The 19,855-nt window shown below is 39.5% G+C and overlaps 1 protein-coding gene across 2 annotated transcripts; it reads left to right on the top strand.

The window, feature by feature from the left end:
• The first annotated feature begins 2,075 nt into the window (after positions 1-2,075).
• On the top strand, positions 2,076-19,532 carry fbxl16 (F-box and leucine-rich repeat protein 16). Of its 2 annotated transcripts, XM_056753917.1 has the most exons (7): positions 2,076-2,183; positions 2,656-2,871; positions 8,642-9,305; positions 10,997-11,505; positions 14,083-14,167; positions 14,253-14,316; positions 15,310-19,532. In XM_056753917.1, the coding sequence occupies exons 2-7, from the start codon at positions 2,840-2,842 to the stop codon at positions 15,456-15,458; spliced, it is 1,503 nt and encodes a 500-aa protein (XP_056609895.1). In that variant the 5' UTR covers positions 2,076-2,183; positions 2,656-2,839; the 3' UTR covers positions 15,459-19,532. The 2 variants fall into 2 exon arrangements, with proteins under 2 accessions (XP_056609895.1, XP_056609894.1); XM_056753916.1 differs by lacking the exon at positions 2,076-2,183 and having other exon boundaries at positions 2,498-2,871.
• The last annotated feature ends 323 nt before the right edge of the window (positions 19,533-19,855 follow it).

Raw genomic sequence — 19,855 nt, 5'->3', positions numbered from 1 at the left:
GATTCAGTGATGTGATTCTCTAGTCCTCATAATAAAACACACTTACGTTCAAAACACCCCTCCTCCCACCCCTTAAAGAGATTTAATGGATAGTTGTTCAGTCCCACTGAGGATCATTCAAAAAGCAAACAACACAGCTGGGCTGTTCAGTTTCTCCACAGATGTACACGTTCAGTTGTGATTAGTGATTCTGTGAATGGGATATTGAATTTAATGTTTGGGGGCGTGGAGTCCTTGGTATTGCACTGGGAATGACTATGTGCAGCAGACTCATAAAATTTACTTAATGGAAACTGTTGCAGTAATTTTCATGTTTATCTAAATATTCTTTGGATGGATGATCTGGTTAGGGAAATTTACCACAGATTGTCAAACTCGTTCTCACATTTACTCTGTTATCACAACTCTACTGACCACACTTTACTGTTGGTGCATTGATTTGACTGCCAAAGCGAGCAAGCATTGCCACAGTTTGCCAGGTGTCACAGATTCTTGCTTTAATGTAAACAATCCAGCCACCATTTGTCACCTCAGGTGCAACTTGTTATTTGGATTTGCATTAAGATTTGCATTTTCTTTTTGCATTTGATACTTTAAAACGAAATGAATTACACTTAAAAATTAGGTTGCTTAAAAGGTTATATACGGCAATGCCATAAAAAATATATTTGGTTCTTTAAAGAACCATCTCTTTTTTACATTTTTATAATCTGAAGAGCCTTTTTTCACCTTAAAGTTTTTGTGAAACAAAAAGGTTCTTCAATTTTAAAGGTTATTTGTATAACCATTTAGACAAAAAAGGGGTATTCTATGGCATTGTGGATTGTAAGAGTGTACAATCCATTTACAAAGTGAACATTTTCCTAAATTATACCAAACACATAAGCCACTTTCATACATTCTTTGTTTGGGAAACACAACTGTATACTAACTTACAGGTGTGACTCTAATTGTCCAACTGACAAAACAAGAAACTGATGTCAAACACTATTACATCTTGCAATATCGCTGAATATATCCAGTAACCAAAGCAACTGAAAGAAATATCAAACATGGTGCATCCCAATTACATCATTATGTTCTATCACAATTGACGTCATCCATCAAATCTGGACTTTCGTCACCCATCAAACCTGGACTCTCACCTTCCATATTTTTCTTGAAATAGTATGACCATAAATGTCGTCCCATAATCCAGAGTAATCACATCTTTATAGGATTTCCTAGTCCTGTAGTTAAAGCTCTATAGACCTACGGTGAACCGAGTCTGCGAGGAGGGGGCAGGTTTGTGAGGGAATCCTTTGTATGGCATGAAGTCATGACTGATGAGATTGGTGCCAGACACGGAGAGAGGCCCCTCCATTCAAAGAACATGCAAGTGGAACTAGATTTAGGACAACTGTGCTCCCTTCTGAATGTAAAAGAACCAACGTAATCCCAGGGGCACCCGTCTAAAGAAACAAACAATTGCACATTCAGTGTGCCAGATGGCTGGTGAAACCAAAAACCCAATAGCCCCAAATATATGATTAAACACAATCTGTCCAACCACCCACCATTATCTACCAAAAGAACAAGGCCCAGTTGCCCCTTCACTCATGCATTATTAAGAGGGTGTGCGCTCCTTCTACCTACACCAAAATCCCTCCATTATTTATACTGAAGGACTGAGTAGGATTCTAATAGCCATATAGGATTTCTCGATTTGTTGTGCAGGCCCCGTCCAGCGAGGGAGGCTTGGAGTGGGTGGGAGCAAGTGAGCGGCTATAAATAGACAGCATTCTAGCTCTCTGACTCCGTGTGGAGGCTGACAGAGGATGCGCTCAGCATGCATAACTAGTAAAGGTAGCACGGAAGAATTATTGTGCCTGTGTGCTGCCACACGCTGAAACACACTTTGACAGACCTGGTAATGAAAAGGTGTAAGGAGAAGGCTTTGTCCGTCTGTAGAGAGCTCTAAGCGATTTCTGGTACAAATTTCATCCAAGCATATGTTGTACGATTCAGACTTCTGGTTTGAGGACCGAAGCCAGTGTGAAAGTGTTATGTAATGTAAGCTTAAATGGGCGTCGGTTACATCCCATGGCTCAGGGCAATGCTGAATTATTGACTGGAATGTACATCAGTCAAAGAAACATCACAATGTGTTTGCGGTGTTAAAATAACTACTCCAAAATATAAAGGTATGTTTAGTGCGGTTGCCAAATGTAAGTTTTAGTGCACTCAAAATTGTCACCCCAAACATTTAAGTTGTTTTTGTTTGGTTGTGTTTAGAAAAGTGAAAACACTACCTTACATCATTCTTGTGTTAGACTCCACGTCTTCTACATTATGTATGCGCACTTCTTCAAAATGCATGCAAATACGTGGTTGCATAATAAAACATTGCCTTCAGCTTCCTTTCGACTAAGAGTTATCCAACGCTCGCAAAAAAGATTGCTCTTCAATGCTCACCAGCCCAAAGCGATGCATTATTGATATTTTCGCTCCTATCTCTTTAAATGGGATTGGTCTGTTTTGTGTGCGTGTGCATGTGAGAGAGAAAGAGACAACTAGTGGGAGGCAAGCTTTGTGTGGAGAAACAGAATGAACGGGCATTAGATGCTGTTATTTTGAGCCAGGTCATTTATTCGCCTGTTTATTGTCGCTTTCTAGGCACATATGAAGCGATAACGTCCGGCTGTGGCATCGGGATAGGTTTACACCTCTTGTGGCAACATCATCACCTCCGCAAGGAAATAACGGGCAGGGCTGCTGGTATATTTATTTATTTTTACCTCATGCGTCCTGCAACGTTGTGGGAAACGCGGTCGAGCCACGCAGAGATGTTTCACTGATCATGGTTAATGGTGAGCTGCATACGAAAGAAAGGTAAGATTGTCGATCGTTGTTCAATGCAATTGCATGTTTTTGTCAAGCCTAGCTTGCGCTTGACGCAAAGGATAGCCTACACGCTCGAGGATACAGCTACTGACAATAACAAATGTCCCGGGGGAACAAACCGTGATAGGATGAATATCAATAGTGTCGATCCGAAACAAAAACGGAGAATGCTTGCAACATTATTGTCGTTCGGGTGCTCTGGCCGCGTCTCAACGCCGAGCGCGCTGCATCGTTTCGGGGCATTTTAACGCGCGCCGATTCCTCGCGTGTCTGTGATGCTTGAAGACGCAGCACGCATCCATGACGCTCTAAACATGCTGTCTAGGTAGGCAGCTCGTTAGGTTTTGAGACACGGCCATTGTCTCGCTCATGGGATGCTGAAAATGTTTCTCATGTCCATGACGTCATCTCTCCCTCTTCTGAGGCAGATCTTATACATTGTGAGGTAACATGCAAATGTTTGGCACGCTAAACAGAATTGAACAAGGCCGCTGTAATGCTTATGAATGTTTATACAAACGCACGACTGCGCTATTGGAGGCAATGTCTCCTCTCTGTTTGATACATCTGTGCAGTGTTACATGACGAAAGGAGTTAAATGTGTATCAAGCTTGTTCACGGCAAGCACGTGGCAAGACACACCTCTCGATGCATTGCCTCGACCGGATGTCTTCACAAGTCTGGTCAGGGATTGAATGTCTTAACCTGTTTAGAAGAGTATTTAGGCCTACTATTTGGACTCCGCTGTAAAAACATCAATAGGTTAATCATGAGAGCTACTGTTTGTGTTTATGAGAGAAAGCAGAGCTCAATTGGTACATTGCATAAGCGATGCGTTAGGTTGTGGGTTTGAATCTCAGAGAACTCAGTGACTGATAAACAGTGTACTGTGAATGCACTTTAAGTCGCTTTGAATAGTCTCTGGCCTATATATTGCCTTTGCTTTTCAGTACTTTAGTGGTTTAAGTAAGATCTGCATGAACCCCTTTGACATTGACCCAGGATATTTTCCTTTGTCTAATATCAGACAGCTAATATATCACGGGTGAAAGTGAGCATTTGTGAAGGACCACTCACTGTTGGCTGTGTAGTGTGCCCTATCCTGACAGAGATAATATCAAGAGCCTCCTTCACTAAGACTCCTATAGTTTTTTACATGACATGATTTACAGTCTTTCTAGTTTGTTAGAAATAGATTGACATCCTGTTCCTGTTGGGTTTTTCCTCAATGACCACCTCAAAGTACCATGTTTTGTAATTAAGTCCCTTTTTAAACATCTTTCATGACTGCTGTCTGACATGAGACAACATTTGTACAGCATTGATAGGCATAGAATAAAAATTTCAGCAGTATAATAATTCTTCTGGATTTATTGATTGTTTACAATCTGGATACAAGCATCATGTTTAGTTTGCAATATTATCAGGAATACCAATAATAACCCTTAAGAATACATTTACTGTCCATTTTTATGCCTTTTATCAACTTAGAGGAGCCTACATTTCACCAGTATGTGTGTTTCATTGAATTAAACCTATGATTGTATTATCACTACTCTTTACAAGTTGAGCTACAGAAATAAAACAGAAACAGGTGCAGATTATTTGTCACATCAGTATAATTTCTCAACTGTGTCAAGGTAGTGTGAAACTATTGCTCTATTTCTAACATTGTCCCGCTTATGAACTTCTTCCAAAGACCGATCTTAATTTCATCTAACTTCCTAAACTTAATTTCAAATTTCACCATGGAAGTCTCAGAAGTGCTCCTAAACCACATCTCAGTTTGAGAATATGACTAGATTGTGGGGTTGCTTTGAACATACAAATCCCTCTTAAAAGGAGCACTGCCAATTCTGACCCTTCCAAGGAGATTCTGCTATCCCATCTCCCCAGTTTCCTCTCCTCCCAACCCCCATCCTCCGTGCATGCCAAGTGTCACACATCTGTCTGTAGCAGAAGAGCTGGGGCTCCATTCTCTACTTGTTTGTTTTTGTAGAATTTGCGTCTTTTGTCAGTAAATCCATCTAACATGGGTAAGTAAGCCGGGTCTGTGGGCGAAATGAAAAGGATTGGAAAGTGGCAGAGAGGAGAAGGGCCAGCTGCTTTTTTAACACTCCAGAAAGTTTGTTTATATTGTGTTAATCTCTCCTGTTATGTCAACTGTTTTGGTTCTTTTTAAAAAAGACTTACAAAATTACATTTTCTATTAAAGAGTGTGTGTAATTGCCATGATGTCTGCCAAAACAGATGCAAGCAAATAAACTGTTTTTCCCTTACAAGTTATTACCACAGTAACCTGTTACCACAGTAAAACTTAGCTGCAAAAACAGTGAGTTAGAAATAAAATACAAAAAGTATAAAGATGTGTTGTTTGTTGTGTTTTGTGCTCTTCAGAGAATTATTTGTGCCCCATTTTAATTGAGTTTAATGACCCCTAGTTATTCAAAATGGAATTGAAGGTCAAACCCTGCATGAAATGGCTTTTGGATATGGGTTGTTTTCCAGGGAATACAAAAACTGATAAAAATATAATACTAAGCAATACACAGCCTATAACTAATGTAACCTATTGTAAAGAGAAGAAACTGTGGATAAGGTTCAGAGATTTAAATGCTGGATGACTATAGTGCTAGGAGGCTCATGGCTGACATACACAATATTTAAGGGAGGGATCACAAAATAGTTGATATAAAAGAACAAAATGTGAAAAAAAATCTGTTTCAGGTAAAGTCCTGTGTTCTCCAGGATTTGGAGAGAAAAAGGCAGCCCTCATTACAACTAGAGGAAGTGCTTTTCACAATTTTTCAATGACCCAATATGCCTATATGGACCTTTAACGCATGAGAATGAGCTAAACCTAAATCATTTAGTTAGTATCTTTCTATATTTTCTTTGAGAATTTAATTTAAAAAAGAAGTTCTGTATGTGTGGCACTTTTATTTGGAAACTTATAAAGGCCCTTAGGATGCTAACCACGTGCTGTTAACCCCCCCCCCCCCCGATTTTTTAAGAGGTTCTTTCTCCCTTCTGTGTATCCAGATGAACTCTTATGAACCCATCTGGATAGCAGCCATGCCCTTTCCATGTCCTGCTCTCAACTGCCTTCGATACTGTGCTGCTTAACTGTGACGGAGACTGCCCACTTTTCTCTTTTAAATGCTTCCGCGGGCCACAGCTGAACTGATTTGTTCTAGTTCTTTGAGTAACACTGTTTTTGTCATGTTTAAGTGTTTATTATTTGAATTTGAAGTTGTTCCTAAAAATTTGCATTATAGTATAGACAAACAAAGTTGCATCACTGCCATGGTATGTGATTTCTCAGATATTTAAACCAGTGAATATTGAAAGCAAAGTATTGTGTTATTAATGTTAATAATGACAATTCATTATTGTTTTAGCGAAAATCATCATTAGCAATGATTAGCAAAGACCTGTGTCTACATTTGGTCAGGCCAATGAACTCATCCTTTCACAGATGGTTACCTTTAAACTCCAAAATCTGTCAATACCCACCTTTAAGACAGTTCCCAGAGGAACACTACAGCAGTTATTATCAAAATTGCACGTCATAAGTGTGTTCAGTTATGTAATACTTTTTTAATGTATTAAAAGCCATTATCATTACTGACTGTCTTGAAAACTGGAGGGTGGAGGGAAAAGACGGCATATGGATGGTGCCTTGGCAAACCTCCACCGCTCCTTTCTTGGCTCATATCTGGGTACAGAGAGTTCCCATCTAACCCCGTCCAGAAAATGTCACCCATCCTCATTTTTTTAAATCACTTGTTACTCTCCACACCGAAACATTGGCTACAGCTGTTTTGACAGCACATTTCTCGTCCAGTGAGTGAGTGCTCAGAGCACAGAGAGCCCTTATTGAGTCAGTTATCGAATGGTTCCATTTGCGACTTTTATTATTAACTCCTAACTGCATTGCCTACACAAATGGCAAATATCGGTGGGCCGGATCGCTCCACTGCAGTGCTGAAGTGTAGTGTGATGTGCTGGCGTACTGCTGTAAATGATCAGGCACTTCAGTAGCTCTCCTTGGTGCTGAAGTTGCACAAACAGGTCCCTCCACCAAAAGCTCTATATTCTATTCACTGCCTCTTTATGAATTACTCATACATGAATGCTTTCTTAGATTTAACCGTATTTTGTTCGTTGCAGTCTAACAATTGGACTTGTAATGTATATCTTAATATGCACTCTTTATCTGTGGCTCAACTGGTAGAGTATTGTGTTAGCAGTGCAAAAGATTGTGGTTTTGATTCCCTGGGAACACACATATTGATTAAAAAGTATAGCTTGAATGCACTGTAAGTCGCTTTGGATGAAAGTGTCTGCCAAATGCGTAAATGTGATTACAAATATGAAATTACATGATGAGCAAATGAAGACAGACTCTGGCTTCTCAGATTTTACTCTTTAGAAATAGGCCAGGGTTTTATTCTGTAGCGTCTAATCTAGAGTCCTCAACAGTTTCTCAAACTGTGCTCTGTTTTATTTTGTTTTAATTAAAAGTCAGAAATATCGAAAGGAACTTTTCTTATCAAATTTTATCTGATCGAATGCACAGGATATTACATCCATGTTGTTATTGTAGCTTTGTGCGCTTACAGGATGTAAACAATTTACTTGTGTCTTATTTTAAGGGAGGCAAAAGTTGAAAGTTAAATAAGATAACTGAGAACTGAACAACCTCCACTCAATAACCTTTTCTTATGGGTTAATGTTAAGGCCATGTAAGACAATGCTTTAATAAAAGTCTCTTTAAGATTTTGCACTAACTGTCATATTTTCCTGCTGATATGCTGTAACCTTAGAAAGCTCTATCTCTTGTGTGGGGGGTGGATCAGGGTGGGGTTTGTGGTCTGTGCTTCAGAGTTTGGTTTCCGGGGGAAATTAATTTGTTGCGCTTCCCCCCTTCTAGTTTTCCCGAGCTGTAAAATGATCTGTGCTTTTACATACATTTGGTTTATCCTGTAAAGTCTAGTGGTGGCACAATCCAAACACTGACATGCAAATTAACCTTTTTGTTTTTCTTTAGTTAAATTTGTAGCCTTTTAAGTGTCCTGGTTGGACCAGTGTATTTTGTTTTACTGCATGAGCATTTAAGCTGTGGAGATAGTCACGACGCTGCTTATTGAGAAAAATGTCTCAAAGCAAACAACACTCATTGACATTTTACACCTGAACCATTAGCAAGCTGAGCACGCACACCTGCATGGAGGTTTTAAGGTGGAACGGGGTGATAAAAGGAAGCTAAATTTCAGAGCATATCTTTTACTTTGCTTCCCGCGAGACATAAAACAAAGTTTGTTTACATTGCTTAAAACTGGTTAAATGTCAATTCGGTTTCAGTGCTGATTTCATTTTCTCTTGCTTTATTCAGACAAAGCAGCAAAACTACAAAATGACATTCTTATTGCCTGAACAACATGGAAAAAATGACTTGAAGTCTTACTGATGCATTTAGAAAGTCCTATTACAATTATATCTTTTAGTTCTCACTTATAAATTGAAGCGGTTAGATGTGTTTTGAAGAAGTCAGTTGTTTATTATTTTCTTTTGTATTGTGCATTTTTCAGCATAATGAGCCAGAAACAATTAAGTAAATTAATTATTTAAGTGAAATTCTTATGAGCTGTAATCACATTTCTGCACAGCGTTTCCGCAGTAGTTTCTTTTATGCATTATTTTCACTGTCAAGATCTTATTCCATCCGAGACTAACATTTTAACTCTACACACAGGCTTCCAATGCTGAATATGTCCACTCCCAGCGACCTCAAGTCTCCCTGCGTGACACGGAACGGCATGGTCAAGCTACCCCCCCAGCCCAACGGCCTCGGTTCGGCCAGCATCACCAAAGGCACTCCGGCTGCAAAGAACCGCCTGTGCCAGTCCTCCTCTGTGCCCACCATCTTGCCTCCCCCCAGTCTCCCCTATCACCTGGAACCCCTGCCCACAGCGGCCTCGCTGCTGGGTCCCGATCTGGACACAAGCCCTGTGACTGCCATCAAACCTCCCCTAAGGCAATTCTCCAAACCACTGCTGGAGAGGCAAATGGTGTTGGATGAGAAGGTGCTGAACCGGCTCTTATGGTACTTTACCTCGGCGGAAAAGTGCATTTTAGCACAGGTGTGCAAGACGTGGAGGAAGGTGCTCTACCAGCCCAAGTTCTGGGAAGGCGTGACGCCCATCCTGCATGCCAAGGAACTCTACACAATCTTGCCCAATGGAGAGAAGGAGTTTGTTAGCCTCCAGGCTTTTGCTCTTAGAGGCTTCCAGGCGTTCTGTCTGGTTGGTGTCTCTGATTTGGACATTTGCGAATTCATCGACAACTATCCTCTGTCGAAGAAGGGAGTCAAGTCTGTCAGTCTTAAGAGGTCGACTATAACAGATGCAGGACTTGAGGTAAGTGTCCAGACAGTGTGCCATATTTTCAGGAACCAACATATTATCTTTTGGGGTATATAAAAACATTGCCTTTTAACATTACTTTTGTCATTTTCATTTTAATATTATAATGGACTTTTCCTTTGCCTAAAATTTTATGAGAAATAAACACATGCCTTGTTTTAGAAACCTAGGCAAGGGTTTACTAAGCTGAACCTCTTAACTAGGGCTTATTATATATATATATATATATATATATATATATATATAATATAAATAACATATGCTTGCAATGACCTATGATTATATATCAGCCCAACCAAAATATATTAATGCCCACCCATTCGAGCCATCCTAGTAACGGGTACACTTTGTCAGAAGAGGAACGATGTCAGACAGGAAATAAGTGATGAATAAGTGAATTTATTTAGCGCCCAGGCAAGAAGATGAGAGCAATTGTAAACAGGCAAACATCCACAGACCATAACAGGCAAAATTGATAATCCACAGAAAATAGTTACCAAAAGTCCACGAATGGTTTAAAGGACAACGTCAAAATAGAACAAGACTGTACCATCAACATAACAAAACATTGGGTTAAAATAGAGTCCATGGGATGGGGTTCAGGTGGAGTGGAATGAGAGTTAGTGTGGTGTGATCAGAGAGGTCAGAGGGGTTCAGTGCATGATGGGAAATGTAGTACTGGGATTAAAAGTCTGGTGATAGTGATCATACGTGAAGGGGAAGTGTCTTTAGACGAAGGCAGGGCAAACGTTACAGTACCCGGCCTGCTTTTAACTCAACAGGCTATCTTAAAAATGTGCCTTTCATGATTCGAAACAACAAACAGGATGTGACGCTGTCAGTAATAATAACGAAATTGACTAAACAATAAAACTTGTACTGTAGATATTCTTTAGAATGTATTTTGCCACCTGTGAAAAGTAGTTCAGTATCCTTCAGCAAGACCCTAGTTGTCTTTTCAAGCAGATAAAGTGACATTTTCATGCTTATGACTAACCGTGACTAAATATTAGCTCAGAAGTGCCCAACATACATGGTTAGAAATAATTGTTTTGCGAGAACATGCAGCGATGATCGCTCTCATAACACTTGTCTCAATGCTGTAGCTATTCTAGGACTGGGCTTTTGTTGCCATGGTGAACTCTCAAATTGTTCGTGACGGCATCCAAGCCTTTTCCCCTTCAGATACACAAAGCAGCATGTGCAGAGAGGCTGTGGTGCTTGTTCTGTCGCTGCACCTCAGGCTTGTTTGTGTGTTATGTAGGCCAGGACAGATATCAGAACACAACGCCATTTTTAGATCATGACCACGTAGTACTAGATATGTCAGCAAAACTTATAGAAAAAAAATGTTTTGCCACTTATTTGCTTTTTTCCTAGATGTCAATGGAAACTTTAAATGAAAAAAGAAGACTTGCACAAAGCTCTCTTGCTCTTTTTTTGGCATTGTAACTAGGTCAGCAGGGTCACAATCCGTCAATTGTGTTACCACAAAAGTGTTCGAATGCATAAACACTTGTTGTTTATCACAAGAATTGGGTCAAACTTCCAGGTGGGCATTATTTAGGCCATAGACTAGATAAGTTGGTTGCATTAGAACGGCTTAACATCGACATAAATTATGTTAACAATTGGAATGAGGATATAAATAATATGAAGGACTCATGCCATCCTGCATTTTTTAGGTGATGCTGGAGCAAATGCAAGGCCTGATGCATCTCGAACTATCCGGCTGCAATGACTTCACAGAAGCGGGCCTGTGGTCCAGCCTGAACGCCCGGCTGACCTCTCTCAGCGTAAGTGATTGCATCAACGTGGCCGACGACGCCATTGCTGCCATTTCCCAGCTACTTCCTAACCTGTCGGAGCTCAGCCTGCAGGCCTACCATGTCACAGACACGGCCATGGCGTATTTCACCGCCAAGCAGGGGTACACCACCCACACGTTGCGCCTGAACTCCTGCTGGGAGATCACCAACCACGGAGTGGTCAACATGGTGCACAGTCTGCCCAACCTCACCTCCCTCAGCCTGTCGGGCTGCTCGAAAATCACAGATGACGGCGTGGAACTGGTTGCTGAGAACCTGAGGAAGCTCAGGAGCCTGGATCTGTCCTGGTGCCCACGCATCACGGACATGGCCCTGGAGTACATCGCATGTGACCTGCACAAGCTGGAGGAGCTGGTTCTGGATCGGTGAGTAAGCGAGCGGAGGCACAGCGGAAATCTTGCTGATGTCACTATTACGGAGCTTCAGTTGGTTGTAGTCAGATGTAGTGCGGAGCAGAAATATGAGACTGATTGATTTGATAGCCTGTTTAAGGTATTTTTTGGACTTCATAGCTTTATGGACAGTGAAGGGATGACAGAGAATCATGCGAGGTGTGAGTGAGAGAGAGAGAGAGTAAAAAAGAGAGGAACAGGAAGTGGATCATGAATCAGGACTAAGAATATGTTTAAACATGATAGTTTTTCCTTTGCTTTTTCAAAATGTTTCACATACAACCAACAGCGTTATAAAAACAATCTGCATAGCATGGATTCGGGAAAACACATAAAGACGCTGTATTATGCATGCCAGGCCAGTGGATGGCGATGTTGCATTGTAAAGAAACACTTCATGTCGGCGCCCATACACATACCTTGTTTTTAAACTTAAAGTGCTTTTAATACACTTTGTCAGCGTAGATCTATCTATAGTCTGTGTCCATAAATACTATGTCTCAGCTGGTTGTAGTGGTGCAGTAAATCTACTTTTTTTCTGGAGAAATGATATATATATTCATTATGTTCATTATATTATGTATAGCCTATGTCACGCAGCACAGACATACATCATGGAGGCCACCATTATTGTTTTGGGAATATTCGCAGCTCTCACTAAATCCTTGGTGTTTCGAGTCTGATGTCATCATGCAGCCTTGTTTTTTTGGCAAATTTAAGAAGCATTGGTAGTTTAGATGGTTAGAGTTAGGTTAGGCTTACTCTAGGCTGAGTTCTCTGAAATCCTCTCAAGCGATGGATATCTACGTTCCGTACCGCGTCATAGCTCATTATCATAGTGTTTATCTGATTTCAACTCTCCTCGAGCTCTCGGTGCTCTATGCCAGCTCACATTGAAAATGAATGACTTCTGGCCACTTTGATGCTCTCGACGGCACAGTGAGGGTTTGGGTTAAAGTAAGGGTTTCGTAAGACTCGAAACACCAAGTATTTAGTCAAAATCAACAAAACAGAAAGGATGAAGTGAGAGCCGAGTCCTGGCACATGGCTACAGACTGAACGCGTAATATGCATGCGTATTCAGAGTTTACACAGAGACGATAATGCTTTAGTTTTCAAACGTTTGTGACCTGTTTTCAAAAGTTTGTGTTTTAAGTCCCTCAAAATGTTGTTGTTGTGTAAATGAACACCCAAAACGCATAAAAAGTTTCATATTTTTAGTTGAAAACTTTATGAAGTCTTGTGAACGGTCTTTCAAACTTAAGTTGCCTGTAGTATTTTTGTGCAATATGGTTGGTAACACACTTGGCTATTTCTGCCTTGATCAAAACTCCTGCAACAGTTCTGTAATCTACCAACAATGAATCAGTTTTAACCCTTTCACATATAGTCACTGCAGCTTTAAACAAAAACAAAATGTAAACTGAGTATTCAATGTACATCTAAAAATCTCTATGAAATGCGTTCAAGAAGTTGTCATAGAAGAAAACTTTTATTTTCGTACATGAAAGGAATATTTTTTTTTTTTAATAAGTAAATTTTAAATAAATAAATTATAATATGATCATTTAATTTAAGTGATTTTGTAATCCTTTTGGTTTTTTAAACCATCCATTAAAGGGATACTCCACCCAAAAATTAAAATTCTGTCATGAAATACGTATTATGTATTTGTTCTGTTGAACACAAAGGAAGATATTTAGAAAAATGTTAGCAACTGACATGGCTGGTGTAGTCAAAAATGGTAGTCAGTGGTCCTGACAACTGATTGTTTTCCTAAATTCTTCAAAATATATTCTTTTGTGTTTAACAGAACAAAAAACCCAAATATTTATCTACTTCTGTAGTCAGTGGTGTCCCAGAAAACTCAGTTGCTAACATTTTTTCCAAATTTCTTTCTTTGTGTACAACCAAACAAATAAATGTATACAGGTTTGGAACAACTTCAGTGTTTTGTTCCCTATCCCTTTAACCCCTGTGCTGTGTTCAAAACCCTTTAACACTTGTGGTGTTCCCGGGTCAAAATGATTTGAACACAACATGAGGGTTAAGAACTTGGTGTTTGTTGGTTCAACATTTATACGGTGGGGTCAATTTAGCATGATACACCCCTCCTCTATTTTGTGTAACATGAATAAAAGTAAATACTTAACCAAACATGAAATGACCATAGGGTTTTAATAAAGGCTTTTTTTGTGTTGAGCTCGGTCTAGATGAAGCTATTAATACATTTTTGACGAAATACAGCATAGTACAGTAATAATTTCATAATTTGGGGATTTCAAGGAATAATTCATTCAAATATTTTCATCGATCATGATTTAGTTGTTTGCAGCTTGTATATGACTCTTTGTAAAAACACAAGATAGGATACTTTACAAAGGGTCTATTGTTGTTTGGCTACCAACATACCTCTTTTGTGTTCTGCAGAAGAATTGTGTGTATATGATAAAATAAATTTCATTTTGGAGTACACTATCCCTTTAAAAGCGACTAAAGTTATTGTTTGCTCATAGAAAACAAAGTCTGACATGATTCTTCTGTATTCAGGTGTGTAAGGATCACAGATACAGGCCTGGGTTACTTATCCACCATGTCCACTTTGAGAAATCTTTATCTGCGCTGGTGCTGTCAGGTAAGCAGCAGAATTCAGCATTCATCTTGTTCGGCCAATGAAGAAGAGTCTCATTACGCTAATAAATTACCATATTTGTGTCCAGGTGCAGGACTTTGGGTTACAGCATCTATATGGCATGAGGAGTCTTCGCCTTCTTTCTCTAGCAGGTAAAAACTTCTCTTAAAGTACAGTGCTGATAACAGTGGAACGGTTGTCGGTGATGAAGTCCTATAAGCGAATGACACGGTCATGTTTTTAAATCGATTGTTTCTGTGAATACCTGAGCTCAGTTAATCCATTAAAAACATATAATGCAGTCAGAGTATAAATACATTGCTTTGAAACGAAAAGATAAATATTCATTTCAGGGCTCATATGACACGGCTTAAACAAATATTATCGTTTGATTTAGATATAATGCAATGTGTTAAAAACTATGTATTTTCCACATACGCTGCATGTTTGCATCTTCTCTTTTCCCCGCCTCTCTGAAACGCTTGGATTTTTTACAAACTTGCGTATACATTTGGGCGGTCTTAGTCAAATCATACCATGAACTGACATAGATTTGTGGGGGTGTGGTTACACAGGCAGTTCTGATTGAGCTTACGGTTTTAGATACAATGCATCTTTTGTTCCTACACTTAAATTTTTGCAATATTAATTAATTAATTAAATAGAAAAACACGCACAGTATTCGTGCCAATGACCCCTTTAAGTTAATGAACTCATAACCATGTTGTGTCTTTAAAGAAATAGATCACTCAGAAATAAAATTATTTCATCATTCATTCACTCTCATGTCTTTTAAAACCTTTATATGACTTTGAAATACAAAAGACGATATTTTGAAAATGTCAATGCAGGCCAATGTTGTTTGGTTACCAACGTTCTTCAAAATATCTTCTTTTATGTTCTGCAGAAGAAAGAAAGTCATACAGGTTTGAAATGACATGAGAGTATGCAAATGATGACAGAATTTTCATTTTTGGGTAAACTATCCCTTTAAATAAATCTGTTGTTACACCTGGCTAGTAATCACATCATGCAATGCAAATAATGGTGTTGTGTAACACATCATTACAAAAAGGAAGTGAATTGTTGAACGAAGGTGTCTGTCTGCATTTGTATTAATCCAGTTCTCATTTTCTCTGTCCCAGGCTGCCCTCTGCTGACCACTACTGGCCTATCAGGCCTGATTCAACTGCAGGAGTTGGAGGAGCTGGAACTGACCAACTGCCCTGGCGCCACAGCCGAACTCTTCAAATATTACTCCCAGCATCTGCCGCGCTGCATGGTCATTGAGTAGAGCGGGCGCCAGCACCCTCCACATCACCAAAACTTCCTCCTTACAGACTGATGATAAACCCGACTTCATCCTGAACCCATGGGAGAACCTAGAAATTGAAAGGGAATTTTTCCAGAGGAATGAAAAGGGATCACTGACTTGGAAGGACGAGAGAGGTTGAAACGGGCCTCGACTGATGAGCGAGAACGAAAATGTACAAATCGTCAGAGGCTTGATCTTTCATTTAACAACATGAGCCCCCCCACACATACATGAAACATGTTCCTCCTGTGAACTCAGAGACTGGCTTTCCCGTCTCATCTTTTATCTTGAAGTGAAGAAGGTTTGTGATGCCTCATATCTGAGAAGAGAGAGGTGAACCAAAAACTAAAAGGGAAGGTATGAGTTAAAGGAGCCACCGAAGGGTCTTTACGCTTTGTCTGGCGGTTTCTCGCTTCCTCGCGTGGTGCTGCCTCTTCATCTCTGTGTCTTATTAAAGGGAAATTTTAAGAACTTTGGAGATGAACAGCTATGTAGATTTCACATCAATACTACTCGCTTATTGTCATGCCGTTGTCTTTTTCTTTAAATCTTATTTTTTTAAGTATTATTTTTGATGACGACTGTGAAACGGTACGTGACGGACACTTTAAATAAGATGGGAATCCAGGTACGGACTCGAGAGGTACGACTTCGAGAGGAACCAGCATAGTCAGAAGGTTATTCTTAGTCCCAGCAGAATTCTCTTTTCCAGGTATTTTGAGTCCAGCTGGGAAGAACGCAGCTTCAACATTTTTCCTGTGGGACTGTGGTTTGTACATTAGATAGCTTTGTATTTCATCCCTTTGTTTTAATTCCATTTTGATGGCAGTCGATATTAGTGGTTTACGTGCGGGTTTCAATATTAATCCTGATTCAAATGAAGATGAGATCTACGAGTGATCCCATAATGCATTGGGCTCGCATGACGGCTCTTCACAGACTGAAACTGCACATGGATGCTTATTTGTCACCGGGCCGAATCATAACAAAAGCGACAGCATGGCAGTTCTATTACAGTACGGGCACACCGCCACTTTTAGCCCAAAGTAAATGAGTCTGTTTGCTATTAAATACACGAGATGAATACAGTTTACAGCCATTCGTGGTGAATACAGACGCAGGCCGGTGCAAACATCCCACAAAAGCTTCTGACAATAGACTCACGTAGTTGTTTTGTTTGTAGAATGCTTTCCCATTAAGCAATATCCAAATGTCATTTTTGCACGCAGGGAAATTTACAGAAACTAGCCGTTTATTCCAACCGTGACCTCTACGCACTCACCCCATCTCAAACCCTGCGTTTGTCCTCTCAGGAGTTTATCATGCTGCTCACTTCATCTGGGTCTGTTGTGCTGCCGAGCTTTAGGTAAATACTGTCCACCAAGTCTCAGATTATGGCCAACTTGAATGACAACATCCTTAAAACATTTTTAATTCTAAGCAAATTATTGTGGGCATTAGTGGAAAGGTATGGTCATATATGTGCTATTTCTGTTTTTCGGGAAATTGTACAGAAGGGAATTCTTCAGATCGATGACTAACGGGGTCTTCAAACATACAGCTAATCTCTCTCCAAAAGGTGCGGTCACTTGATAAAAGTGAATTTCCCTCTGGCACAGATGAGGTCAGAAGAATTGCAACATCTCCGTTCTCAAAGTGGACACTATCCCACCCAATCCTAAATCCTGTAGGCTTTAAAGATAAGAGACTATATCTGCTACACTTACACAGCTGATCTTTCTTCATGTATATAGTGGCCTCTTTAATGAAGGGCTGGCGGCGTAAACGGCCCCTTATCCGGAAAAGACCCCGGGTGGTGATCTCACCACCTTGTGTGACTTTATCTTTTGAATCATTGTGTTTTTACGTTTACTTTTCATTGGTAGCGGGTTAATTTATTGACATAATTGCACATATTTATTTATTTATTTATTCAACTTAATAATAATAATTGTTTGTTTAGGGGTAGGGGAGATGTTTTTTGAAGGAAGCAGAGGGCGCAGTTGATTTGTGAATGAAGGTCGGGTTTGTATTGTGGATGAATCGTGTCCAAGCAGCTTATTTTTGGTGATGGCCGAGTTGACCCATCTTAGACCCTGCTGGCTCTCTTCCCCTCGTGATTTGTTTCTATTGTTTTATTTTTGTTGTAAAATGGCCGTCTGTTGAGAGACACTGTCATCTAGTGATTTGGGATTGGATGTTGAATATTCTACACCAGTTCACATGCCTGAGCTCACTCAACCCTGCATTCGGTTGCTCCAATGTTGTTACTTGCGGAAAACATGCAGTATTTACAGTCAACGGGTTTTCTTGCGAAGAAAAGAACAGCTTTTAAGATCCCCATCAAAAAGCTTTTCATCCTTTATGTATCCATTGATAACAAACCAGAACCATTTGAGATGAAATACAGAGTGAATAATTATTAATATATCACAAAGTGTTTGAGGACATATATGAGGATATTGTATTAATCTTGTATAAAAATCATTTTTCATTTCAAACGACTTTCTCCTCTTTGTATGGAATGAGATTTTATGCGCGTGGGATAAACTTGTTTTTTACATAATAGAACCCTAAATATTATATAATAGCTCATGCACTAACCCCACTGTAACCTGTATATATTTTTCAAAATGTTGAGGTCATCCATCAGGAGGTTGTGTTTTTTAGGCTGCTTGGCTCTTATCTACACTGCTCACGAAACACAGACCAGGGAGAGTCAACGGAGAAACTGCGAGAAATGTGCGACTACACTATCTTCTAAATAAAGTGGCAAGTTATGCAAAAAGGTCTTTCAGCGATGAATTACATCAGCAATCGATAGTATAAAAGACTGATTTAACGTTGTAGGTCGAGCTAATATCAAAGACAAGAAGAAAATGAACAGATGTTTATGTGTGTGTACTATGACATTAAGTGGGCCGTGTGCATTTGCCTTCTGGCTTCCCCGTACGACAGAGGTGGGCAAGTTGATTTAATAGAGAAAGTGAAGCTACATCACACGGTGTTGAATGTTGCGCCACCTTGGGAGGATGAATGCTAGTGCGTTCAATGCAACGTTTCGTTTTTCTTGTTTTATTAGGAAATATAACTATAGCAGGTCGGTCTTGCTGTGCTAAAAACTGCAATAGCATTACGCAGAGTCATTCAGGAAAAAACCCTGGTTCTTTCACTTTCGATTATTGCATATATCAAACAAAACAAGTAATGGTACATATCAAAAAAAATATAATAGCAGTGGAGTAATATCCTTTCAAGATGGCGGCGCCACTGCAACATGCAACATAGGGCATGGAGTCAGCTTCACATTCTCTATACTGGTACTACTGTGTGAATTCTGCTTTATTACAGACAAATCTGATTGGCAGATATAGAGCAGTTCTTTCTGATTTAAAGCATTTTGAAAGCCAATTTTCATGAATAGTGCTATTCTATTCTCACTCAATGAAGTTTTACTAGCTTACCACATCAAGAGTGTGTTGGCAGTTTCGGTTCAGCCTCCAGCTTGCTTTTAACTCTAAATGTCTGGCGCTTTTACGCTAACAAAATCATTTATTCCTCTTCCCATCTTACATTTCAGGACCTTTTGGATTTTGGAGACAAAATGTCAATTATGTGATATAACAACAACAATAGTGAATGAAAACTATTCTGTTGGCTTTTTGTATGTACTTGTTCATGTAATACTTCTATAATATTAGTAACGCTTTTGACATTCATACAGGGTCCGTAACAAACGACTTTTCTCCTGGTGCGAACACCTGGTCGCGTTGACTGTTGTTCAACAGCCTATGAGCAATGTTAGATCTCCGCCTCATTTATTAGCCATTTCTGTTCTCTTTTGTGACTTGGGCATGTCACAATTCACGGTTCTTTAGGGTAGATTTCTTTCTGTAAATACTGTTGTAGTGGTTCATTTGAAAAGAATGATGAAAAAAATCAAGTTTTATAAACTACATCTCATGGCTGCAGTGCCTTGTTGTTTTCAATTGGTTGGTTCCAGTCTGCACCGTTTTAGTAAAAGTTGTACAAAATAACACAAGTGTGTCATTTATTTTGTAATCTATTCACATTGTTTAAATACGTCTGATGAGCGATTACTCTACGACCGTACATTGACTTGTGTGTGTACCCACACTTGTGTAAGAAACACATTGGAATCCAATAGAAAGCACCACAGAAATTTTAATGGTTTCCATTGGAAGACCATTTTCCAGTAAAACCATTACAAAAAGCCATCCTGTAGTGTGTTTTGAGCATTATTCCAATTAGTATGAAAATAGAATCCATAGAGACCATTACAGTTTCCATTAAAACCAATACGGCTCATTTTAATTGAAAATCATCAGAATTTCTGTAATGGTTTCTGTTGGGTT

Source organism: Triplophysa dalaica, chromosome 7, assembly GCF_015846415.1.
Source record: "Triplophysa dalaica isolate WHDGS20190420 chromosome 7, ASM1584641v1, whole genome shotgun sequence".
Lineage (NCBI taxonomy): Eukaryota > Metazoa > Chordata > Actinopteri > Cypriniformes > Nemacheilidae > Triplophysa > Triplophysa dalaica.
This window is presented reverse-complemented; position numbering and strand designations above follow the sequence as displayed.